The 11,782-nt window shown below is 36.9% G+C and overlaps 1 protein-coding gene across 1 annotated transcript; it reads right to left on the reverse strand.

The window, feature by feature from the left end:
• Nucleotides 1–1,770: 1,770 nt before the first annotated feature.
• On the reverse strand, nt 1,771–11,765 carry aaas (aladin WD repeat nucleoporin). The gene is made up of 17 exons (XM_014469774.2): nt 11,652–11,765; nt 11,358–11,489; nt 11,113–11,240; nt 9,439–9,494; nt 9,275–9,366; nt 9,153–9,199; nt 8,940–9,038; nt 7,124–7,267; nt 6,177–6,297; nt 5,960–6,084; nt 4,956–5,016; nt 4,791–4,881; nt 4,550–4,643; nt 3,192–3,259; nt 3,026–3,107; nt 2,855–2,939; nt 1,771–1,989 (listed from the first exon to the last, which is right to left on the reverse strand). Exons 2-17 carry the CDS (start codon nt 11,463–11,465, stop codon nt 1,834–1,836), a joined length of 1,557 nt encoding a protein of 518 aa, XP_014325260.1. The 5' UTR covers nt 11,466–11,489; nt 11,652–11,765; the 3' UTR covers nt 1,771–1,833.
• Between the last annotated feature and the right edge of the window lie 17 nt (nt 11,766–11,782).

Raw genomic sequence — 11,782 nt, forward strand, 5'->3', positions numbered from 1 at the left:
AGCACACACTCACACTCCACCCTGGAAGGAGGCTCGGAGGCCTCCCCGTGGACTCCCACAAACTAACCTGGGACTCTGAGGACAGTCGCTCACAAGCAACCAGGGTGGGTTGTCTCTATGTGTGTGAGGGAATGTACATTTTTTTTTTTCTCTTGAATAAATTTTATTGTTTTTGTTTTGTTACACCGCTAATTAATGTAAATTGGAAAATAAAAGAAAAACCAAATTCAGAATAAATGTGATTTTTTATTTTTTACTTGAGTTTTGAATAAAAAATTAATGGTGCGGCGATGTTTCTTCTAAGAGAATCTCGTGTGTGCTTATTTGCCCTGGGTAACTCCACATCAGATACTCTGTGAGAAGGTGTGAGAGGCTGTAAAGTGTGTGTCTTTACTTGAAGAATCTAACAAGAAGGAAACAAAGTGCTGTAATCATTGTTAGGATTCAGGGCCAGACAGAACTGGCCCTGAAACAAGGACTTAGGTTTTCACTGAAGAACAGCTGTGCAACACAAAACTGCATTACTACTTCTCCTGATTGTGGCCAACTTTGTCCTTACTGCAAGTTGAAAATAGATTATCAAGGCATATAGTTTAATATTCAAACTAGCTGAACTGAAAACACATTCCAGTGTGTTTTGAGCTGGACAACATACGGTGAAAATACCGTTATCACAATATTTATGTTGGAAAGGACAGTTTGGAGCGCTATTTTGGCTAATATATTTGTCAGAGTTCTGAAGTTGTACTTTTTGTGCTAATACAATTTTTAGTTATCAGAACAGTCTCACGACAGCAAAAGCTCAAATCAGACACACATAATGACATTGCCAAAAATGCTAGAGGTTACACAGAGTAAGAAGCACAAATTAGAATGAGACTAAAGAAGAAAAAAATATATATAAACCTGATATTGTCATCACAATACTTGCAAATATAGCAAAATTTTCTAGCATCGTGCAGAATGAATATCCAAATTTGTAGAGTAACATTCACTCCAGATTTTTTGCTCCTACTTTTGGATAGTTTATATGATCCACAGCCATGGCAACAAGGTAGTGTTTTTACATCTAGGGGCAGCTGATTACCATCTCAAAAAATACTTGAACTGTGACCCCAAATCCAAGAGATGAAAAGGAGGATTTTTGGTTGCAGAGCAGAATCAAAGAGCAGAAAGAAGAGAAAGTTTGAATCATCTCTTCCCTCAACCATAATGAGCAGAGTTAAAGTCAAACCAAAAAGCCAAACAGAGATTTAAGGTGAGCAGCAAAAGCAAATGAGGTGGATTAGCAGGGCCTGCTAATGACTAATAGCGTCATCCAAGACTGGCTTCAGTCAGAGGCATCTTCAGATCTGTAGCAAGATTGACTGCTACCAGCCATCCTTCACAACTACTTTTTGAATATACTTGGATGATCTGAGTTATGACATTTAATTTTTCATTGGGTTAGTTTTTAATAGAACTGATTTTTTTATATTCAGAATTGCATTCATTATTATTGCTTGAGTGCAGAAGTGTGGCTGAATGTTCATCTTTTCTGGTCCAACAACTTGTCCCTGAAATGCAATAAATTTATTTGACAAGTTTTTGTGCATCATGTCTTTCAATAAATACATTTTATTTGAGCATTTTTAAGTGTGCTCATAAAGAAAGTCATAGTTACAAACAGCAAATTTTATTTTCTATAGTCTAATGCACTTAATTAAATTGAACAAATACTTCAAAATGTCTTAATTTGCTTTAAATGTTTGACACAAAAGTAAGCCGAAGATGTTTTTACACAATTTTATTAACAACCTGTAAAGACGAAGAGAGGTTTTGGTAGATGTTGTGTCAGGAGATGAGCTCCGTGAAGAGCGACTGATTAGAAAAGTCTGCAGGTCTTTCCTGTAGGTGAGGCAGCGGCGGACTCCCGCTGAGGCCAACCTGGGAGACGTCGGAGCTCAGGAAGTAGAAAGGGATGTGTGTAATTTTTCCACTCGACCAACACTGAAAAAAAAGAAAGAAACAGAAACATTATTTTGGAGCATATGGAGGATCCAGCATACTTATTAAATTGAGCAAGCGGGAGAGAGGTGTGCGGATAAATATTTTTCATCTGGTAATAAATCGTTTAACTCAAACCAATCCAGTTTGTAGCTTCTTGTTTTTGAAAAATTAGCTTGCGGTTATTCTACGACAAGGTCAGGATTCATTAAGCTCAAACTATCCAAGAGAAGAACCGATCTGTAAATGGACCAGGCCTTTTCCTGGTCACAAATCCATAGCTTTCCATTCCTAACGTATGAATACCAAGGATCAGGCAGATATTTCTACAAAAGTCTGACTTTAAATATGAAACCAAAACAAGAGAGAAAAAAAAACTAAGAAAGACGAGATGGATAAATGAAATGACGTCAAAACGATTAATAGAACATGAAATGGACTGAAAAACAGACTGAAGAATGGATGGATGAATAAATGAAACAACTGATGGAAAACCAAATGAACAGAAACAGATGGACAGACAGATATTTAAAAAAATTGATGACTTGATATTAGAACAGCTAAATGAATCAATAGATATCAAAACAGACAAATGAATAAATGGATGGATAGATGGATAAACCAGTGAATATGGATAAAACTGATGAATGAATGATAGATGATATACAAATGAATCAATGGGTAGAAAGCAGATGGATGGATGAACAGCTTAATGGTTTTATAGACAGAATACAGAATAAGGTTTGTAAAATCAAAACATTTTTCTATTCTTTGTTTTTGTTTATCTGTACTCAACATATAAAATAACTACTGGCACTTTAACAACAAAAAACTCAATAATAGTATTAATTTGTATTGTATCACTGACCACAGTCAGCAGAGCCCCATGCTGGAAATTTGGGTGAAACTGCAGCAGTCTCGGTTCTGCGCCCAGTTCTCCCTGAACGAACCCACTTAGTAAGAATAAAGAGTCTTATTAGTACAAGAAAAATCATCACTTAGGAAAAAAAATAAAACATGAATATCTCAATAAACATACCAAGGCAGAAGCTCAAAGACAGGGTTGGCTCTTGTTTTGAAGACAGCAATGATTGCAGGCCGGTTCGCTGCTTCAGGATCGCCTGACAAAACGGATGAGGCTGAGATGAGTCACTGAATGTAACCAATCGTGAGCTTCGTGAGGGAAAACTGAAGAAACATCAAACCTTTAAGAAGAACTGCGAGCCGCTCTCCCCTGGGATCCCACGACAGAGACTGAATCTCTCCACCAACACTGGAAAAAACAAAGATGGAGGATCAATCACATGATATATGACTTTAGGTCTATAAAAGTCTTCATGTCGCTTTAATTTTATTCATATTGTGTCAAATAACAACACAAAGTAAAAGAAAATGGTATATTTATTCTTTTTTACAAATAAAAATCTGAAAAGCATTTTAATTCAGTCAAGTCAAAATACATTGAACCATCTTTTCCAACAATTACACCTGGAAATCTTTTTGAGTTCATTTGGAGAGTGACGTTTTTTGGTTCAAGAGTTTTTGTTTCATGTCTTATGCCACGATATTGAACTTCTGGGTTTATGGTTAATGTTATTACTATGGATTTGTCGTGGTTGGATAAACCTCCTTCAGATTCAAGTATTTTGAAGTCTTTTAGGATTAGGCATGGGCAATTATTGTGAAGATTTAACACTTTATTTGAAGGGGTGTGTATAAGACTGACATGACACTGTCATAAGCATGACACCTGTTATGAACATGAAGAAGTCTTTATGAATGTTTACAATTGTTGTCATTAAGTGTCATTTGGTAAATAATAACAATTTTAACACATAGTTGCACTAAAAGTTGCAATTAAAACTCCAATAAAAATGTAAACTTTGTATTATTCGGCCAAGAATGACACTTTGAATTCAAAATTTTATTAAAATTTGCACTAAGAGCCCACTAAAAGAGTCGACTTTGCATTAAAAGTTGACACTTTTACACCCTTTCGAATAAAGTGTTACCAAAGTTTATTATAATGACAAGAATTTTGGTTGATCATTGTCTCAAAAAAATTTAAATGCATGACTTTAAATAAAAAACAAAACTGACAGTATTATCGCCAATTATATTTTTACCATTTTCCCCACTTCTTATTTAATGAGAGCATCAATGAATAACAATAAACTCAAAATTATAATTAAATGCAGTTGCTGTGTGTAGTAATATAAATCTCACTTCTTTAAAGAAGTAGCATCTTGAAGAAGCCTATTTTAAATGGGAATGTTTTTCTAAAAAAGACGCAAACACAATAAATAGTTTTTTTATTATAACTTTCTTCGTCATTATAATAGTACCACCAAATATTATGATCAAATTCTGAGTCCACCCTGTATTTAGCTCCATCCATCTTTCCGCCACACATTACAATTTTCTTGCGATCAGAAAGTGACATTTTGATCTCATTTGATTAATATTCTGTAAAAAATCTACGAGGAAATGATTATTTTGTACTAGTTCAACAATAAAAAAACACGTCGAAGTAAAAAATCTGGCTTGCATTAAGCTCTCTTACATGATGTCTCCATCTGGGCTGTTAAAGGTTGTCTCTGATAGGTCAGCAACAACAACGGCTATCTGTGGCCCTTTGACCAAACCCGGAGGGACACCTGCAAAACACAAACACATCATCTGTTGGTTGCCGTTTATCCCATACCACAACAAATTAACTTTCACTTATGCAGAAGTTGCTAAGCTACCTTTATGAAGTAGATTAACAGTGTCTAGTTTATGTTGAGCAGACATGGAGGGCTAACCTGGCGATCCAGAGAAGGTCAGAGCGTAGATGACCATTTCTCCTTGAACTGTGAAGAGAAGCCGACTCCCATCTGGACTCCAACAGCCAGACTAAAGAGTGAAAAGTTAAACACGTGACATTCTGCCCTGAATGAACCATTTCGTACAGAGTAATGAGCTTTTACCTGGCAGCGCCCCTTTATACACGGCCAGCGCTCACAGGTCCACATCCTGGTCTCCCAAACCCTGGAGAAAAACATTTATTTTCTAATTGACAGTAAATCTTAGATGCAAAAGCCACCTCAAAACCATATTTTCTGTCCCAATTTAGTTCTGGACTTTGGTCATTCCAAAATGTTTTTCTTTTCTATTGAATTTCACTTTATTTGATCTGCATGCATGGAATAAAATAAAACCCCCCTTCCTTTTCATATTTTTAGCACGAAAACATCTGGTAAATCAAACTGTTAATAATTCAAACCACCTTGGCTAAACCTTAGCATGATGCTGCCACCACCATGTTTCACTGTGGCATGATTAATTGTGTGTGGTCATTTTGTGATGTGAACTGCTGCTTTTGTGCCAAACATAACTTTTGGACCTGCAGCCAAAAGGTTTAGGCTAGGTTTTCGCAGATCATGACATATTCTTGAAGATTTAAGCAAGAATTTGATGTTTTCTTTGGAAGAAGAGTTGTATAAATTTTAAAAATATATTTGACTATGTAGCACAACTGAAACAATTAAATAAAACAGCATTAAAAGTCAATGTAAAACACTAACAAATATTCAAATTTAATATGGATATTCTGAGTGAATTCAAGATTTTTAAGGCTTAAAAGTATTGTTAACACAATTTCTATGACTTAGTATGAGCTTGAAGAAATGCTGACATGTCAAGTTTAAGAAAAGTAAATTCTGAAATAAAGTAAAAAGGCCCAACAACAAAACACAATATGTTTTTCAGTTGCATTATGTAAGATATGTACCATATAATATAGTCATATCACTTTTTTATGTGTGTGCACTTTTAAGTGCCACTATCTGACTAAGCTGCTTTCCGACTACTGACTCTCATAAGATGGAGGAGAATATATTTGACCACAGAGATTAATATCTACACTTTATTTAAAATGTGTTTCAGCCAGTCTAGAACAGAGAAGGTTTATTGTATTTGTTGTTTTTCCAACCTGAACAAGGCAGACGGTGTGGATGCCAGGATGTGGCTGCCGTCTGGGGACCAGGACAGGAAGGTGACGCCGCCTCCTCCGACACGTTGCAGAGGCACGCAGCTCTCTGCAGCGACATCCCAAACCTGAAACATGCATCCATATCAAAGGAACAGCTGTGAAAACAGGAAGCAGCACAGTCAGAGCGAGGATTAAAGGAGAAGCAGCTGCCTCGGACCGTCATGGAGGTGTCCAGCGGGGAGGCAGACACGAGGAGAGATCCGCTCGGAGACCAGGCAATGGACGTGACCGGGGAGTGACCAGGGTGGGACAGAACCTGAGCACAGCTAGAAGAAGGCCTGCAAAGAGGGAGGAACAGTTGTGTCAAAAACTTAAATTAGGAAAGTAAGTATCGATATCATCTAATAAGCATTATGTCTGAGATGTTTCCTTTAAAAACACCCATAAAATTCCCTCTGGCTAACTCAAATTCTTTAAACTAACCTGTCAGAGCGTCATCTTTTGCATTATAATCTGTGCAAATCTTTGAAGTTAAAGAAATTAACAAAAATTCTCCAAAAAAAAAGTCTTCTATTATGCTGTTTTTTTGGAAATAGAAATAATTTCAATACTCTTGACATAAAACAGTAAAAGTTTCGATTTATTTAAAGGTTGTGTCTTTTAATGTCAGAAACTTTTTGAGCTTCTGATATAATTCTTGCTGAATATTTGAACACTCTTCCTGGCAGACTCTACTTACACTGGTCAGTATCTTTTAACGGACCAGGATTTTAAGAAATGTCATATTTTCTCAACAGCATTGAAGCTGGTTTATTGGAAAGGCCGTTCTGGAAGCATAGCTTTCCCTCCTTAACCCAGCCCAGAACAAACTTTTATGTGCATTTGGAATCACAGTTCTGTTGGAACAACCAGGATCAACAGTGAAGCAAATTTCTCACTGAGACGTTACTGACTAACAAAAAAAAAATCTTGCTCAGAAATTAACACCTTTGAGTTCAGATTAAAGCTGCAGCTGCCCACATGGAAAAGCCAAATGCTTCATGGAGAAGTATTTACAAAACCGCTCGACATCAAAGCTTTACATCTGGCATAAAATATTTCAGTTGAATTAATAATAACTGTGTGGATTCTACTGCAGGTCTAGATGTTCTTGGTGTGACGTACCTGGTAGACAGAGAGCAGGGGTCGACGTTCCACACCAGCAAGCAGTTCTGACACGCCACCGCCAGCGCAGACGCACACAGAGGCTTCCACTGCACGGCTGCAACATTCCTCTGCAGACGATGCTTCAGTGTGGGAGTGATGGCACTGAGGAAGATTTGTTCATTTTTTTTAATGACAGAAGTGTGACAAAAATGTCTCAGATTTACTCAGAAACCAAAGGCATAAGCTTCAGTATAAACATATGCCAACTGGAAAGGTTACTTCATAGTCAGTCATTTAGACAAATGCTGAACCCTATACACAGGAAGAGCATTTGAAAATGTAATGACTCCATCTGAGGAAAACAACATTTGTGAACCAAGTAAAACTTAAGATTATTAGAGGCCTGTGTGTCATGATTGATCACAAATTTGATCAACTTCTCCTTTTTCACCATTTATAGCATCTGTACGTTTTATTGAACATGTTAATTCTTTCAAACATTTAAAATCTATATTTAAAAAAACATGTTGCTTTTTTTTGTCTTTTTTGTACTTGCATTTGGTTATTTGTGGTGTGAAACACCATTCTCCTCACAGCTAATACAAATATATGTTTCTACATGTTGCTGTGTGTGTTAGGGTAAATGGCACATAGGAATACAGAGGTAAATATAAATGACACCTCTGTATTCTGTTCCGCTGTTTCTTTTAAATTGTCCTGATATCTGTTGTTTTCATTTTTCAACACCAACACTTAGCTGTGCCTAGAAATATTATTTGCAGTGCTACTGTAGAAAAGGTGTGAAAAATGTGAGAAGGCTGGTAGTGAGAGATACTTGCATTGATTTTTATTTGTACCGTTAAAAATACTCTGCAAAAGTTAAGGAGAATCGTATATGGCATCATAAAAAGCTGAATTTAAAGGATATTCCTAATTTTATCAGGTGGCACAAGAAAATTTTATTTTAGATTGCAATAAATAAATAGTTTTTGTGAAAGGAATTCTATTTAATAGAGTGTAGCTACACATTTGCAATGCAAGTCATTAAATGTTGTGCTTAATGTTTATGTTAACATGTATATTTGCACATTAAGTGAAAGTTCTCCATTTTCCAGAGTTTTCATGTCCAATGAGCATCACAGTACAGGCTAGTGAAATGACTGCTAGGGGTGTTAGGAGTGTCTATCATTTTTGAGATGTACTAAAAAACACATCTTCACTTTTCTGCAAAATTCACCAACTGAACAATTCTTGTTAAAAGAAGTATAAGTAGTATTTCAAAAGCGCAGAAGAAATCTTATGTTTTTTGAACAATAACAATATTTCTTGTTAATCTGTTGTTAAGAGATGAACGCGTTTCCTGGCAACAAACTGCCACGAAGTAAACACCTAATTGTTACTTCTGCAAAATTTACTAATTGTAAAGTTCTTGTGCCTAATCAGATAAGCAATACATCAAAAGAGCTTATGTTTTATAAACAATAATATTACTTGTTTTAAATTGTTTTTAAGTGATGAGCGTTTTGTTCTGGTAAGGAACTGCCACGAAGCAAACATCTGATTTTTACTTTTGTCTTGAATGTCAGTTTTATAATATATCTCCCACCAATGACAAACTGTTTCAATTTGTTTATTGAAAGCGGTGAAAACCTGAAAAGTTGCCCTTTAATATAAAATGCCTGCATGAAAATCATATACAGTATGTATGCTGTTTTGGTAATAAGAGCCGAAATCAGTTTTAAAGGTTTTAAAACTAAAACTGTGCTGCTTAGAAATCTGACTGGCTGGATCTTTTGGTGCCGTTTTGGCACCGCTGAGTCCGTAGTTCTGGTACCTTTTGGGGTTGTAGATCTTGATGGAGTCGTCCAACAAAGCGACAGCAAACTTATCAGTGTGTGGATGCCAGGCGAAGGCTCGCACCACACAATCAGACCTGGCAACACAGAAACGGAACGACTTCAATAAATACAACAAAGCAGAAAGATTACAGTTTCATATTGTTATCCTTCAAAAATATAAAAGAATACAACATAAAAACCCCTCTTACCAATTTAGCACCTGAGAAAACTCAGCGATCATGTCCTCACTGCTCAGCTAAAATAAAATTAAAAAACTTCAGCATCATTCCACATGCTTTGTATTTCAAATGAGCCAACAGAGGCAGCTTACCGTGACGTGAGGATACAGGGAGCCATGAAAGGAGGAGACCCATCGGAGCAATGCCAGGATACATCCAGACGTCACCGACAGCCACTTTGGCACTGTTAAAGAGGAGAGTTGGCGCCTTGCAACAGGACTTAATGAAACACATGAGATGTTGGCGCTTTCCTTACCTTCTGCATGTGAGGTTGTAATTTCATTGAGCAGCCCAGTGAACCCACCGTCCCGCCTGGAACACACAGAACTAATTAGCGATCTTTGACAGTCCAATAAAAGCTGTAAAACACTGACATCAGCTGCTACATCAGAGGTAGGAAATGTGCTAAAAGTTGCCTAGCACGTCAAGCTGATTTGCATGACTATGAGACGCAGCTGTATCCTTTCATTTAGCTGTCGAGATTTAATGGAAGTTTGAGCCCTTTTCAGCCATTTATGGCTCTTTTGGAGCTTTTACTGACAGCATGAGCTCAAATGGTAATGTCAGCTTTGAAAGAGGGTAAAAGATCTGCAAGTTCTCAATATTTTTAAGAAGAAAAACGTAATGTAAAATGTCAGAAAATGCTAAAAACACATTTAACTGTGAATTTTGTGCATAACAAATATTTTTAGACCACAAAGATATTTCATAAAAACTTAGATTTACAGAATCCTGAAGGAGATGAGGAGTCAATGAGTAAAGCACTTGTGCTTAAAGTAGAACTTCATACTATTAAAACATGCCGAGATGATTTTGCCTCAAAAATGGTTTTAAAAAAAAACATGTGATAATACCTTTAGCATAACTAATAGCTTTAATCTCTTATCAGGTAAATTAAGCCTAGTTTTTATGCCTTCTTATTTGAAAAAGAAGATAAAGTAAAGAAATGATGCAAGTTTTCCAATCTGGGAGTCAAACCAAGGACAGTTCACATCTTGGGTAAATTTTAGAGCAGTTCATGCTTTCTTCTACTGACAAACTTTATGGAGATGCTGATTTCATTTTCCAGCAGGACTTAACACCAGCTCACACTGAAGAAAAGTCCAAAAGTTGATTCAGTGACTGGTGTTGTTGTGTTTGATTAACCAGTTAACTCTCCGGATATAAAAATACATAGAGAATTGATGCTTGTTGAGAGACATCAGATTCAACAATGCAGATGACCTGAATGCAGCTATCAAAGCAACTTAGACGTCTATTACACCTCATCAGAACCACATCCATGCAGTAACTCATTAAAAAGGAAAACCAACCAAGTATTGAGGGCATTGAAATTAACATACTTTCACAAGCCTTAAAAATATATATTTTTTATTGGTCTGTAATAGTCACTGAGTTTTGGTTTTAAGCATCTGCAAGTCATAAGTAGGAAAATTGCAATAAGAAAAAAAAGGCTTGAAATACAACTGTGTGTTGTGAAATAAATTTATACAAGCTTTACATTCAGATGGATGGATAGAAGCAAGTAATCCTGTTCATTTGAGACAGTTGCTGAGGCAGCAAAAAGAAAATGCAACGTTTGTCTTTTTTAGTATGAGTGAGATGTTTAAAAATGAGGTTGAAGAAAAAAAAAAAGTAAAGACTTTAAATCAAAACATTTTTTTTTTCTTCAGGGGAATGTAGCCTGTTCTCATACATACCTAAAAAGACCAGAGACTTCAGTAAAAACATGGAAAGCTTAACTATCACAGAAAATCCTCTCAGTTTTATTCTTCTGACTTCTTTTTCCTCAAGGAAAATTTGGACATTTTGGGAGTGTTTAGAGACTATCAGTCAGGCTAAAGATCTAAATAATCCAGAGATTGCACACATCGAGCTGTTATATCACATACATGGCGGATAAAATAACAACATGTCTTTAGTTTCCTACCAAGCAGCAGCGCTCCTCATCCACAGAGTTTCCGAGTGGTCCAGAAAAGCTGCTTTGCTGCTGCTTTCTGTGCGGCTGTGAAGCTTCAGGGACTCTCTGGGGAAATGGAGACTCAGCGGACCGGAGTCCTGCACGAAAACATGCACCGTGATCTATCTGAATGGCTATGGATGGTGGATGAACGGCTATCCACCATCGTTGTTGTTGGTGGATACAACTGCAATGATAACCAAAATCAATCGGACCTGTCTCGCCTCGGAGTTGTTGGCTCCAGAAAGAAGCTCGTTGTTGGATTCGCACATAGTGGTTTGTCCGGGGGGCAGTGGAGGGGGAAACAGAGCCAGAGAGCACATCTTCACCGCGGTCAAATCTTGCTTCTAGGCCCCGGAGAAACACCGTGGACCACCAAACACAGAGAGAGACAGACTTAGTATTTCACAGCTGACACGCTCAGCTAGCTAGCTAAATAAGTTCCCAAATTAACACTTAATTTAACAATGTTCGTTTTAGAAATAATAGGTTATGAGCTGTAAAGTTACTTTGTGCTGTCAGCTCTCCCAACCGTCTGGTTAAATATTAGTTAGTGGATCTTAAAGACAGTTTGGTAGCACATGCTAAGTTGTTATCCATTCAGTTGATCCCGCCGTGTTAAGCTACGGCAACTCTAAAG

Source organism: Xiphophorus maculatus, chromosome 1, assembly GCF_002775205.1.
Source record: "Xiphophorus maculatus strain JP 163 A chromosome 1, X_maculatus-5.0-male, whole genome shotgun sequence".
Taxonomy (NCBI): Eukaryota; Metazoa; Chordata; class Actinopteri; order Cyprinodontiformes; family Poeciliidae; genus Xiphophorus; species Xiphophorus maculatus.

What these genes read in the sequence shown, in the direction of transcription:
- aaas (XM_014469774.2), bottom strand. Translation starts at nt 11,465, where the DNA reads ATGTGCTCTCTGGCTCTGTTTCCCCCTCCACTGCCCCCCGGACAAACC. An exon ending in ACACCGTCTGCCTTGTTCAG is followed by an intron (nt 5,017 to 5,959) that starts GTTGGAAAAACA and finishes GTTTTTCTCCAG; the next exon opens with GGTTTGGGAGACCAGGATGT. An exon ending in GACCTTCTCTGGATCGCCAG is followed by an intron (nt 4,644 to 4,790) that starts GTTAGCCCTCCA and finishes TGTGTTTTGCAG; the next exon opens with GTGTCCCTCCGGGTTTGGTC.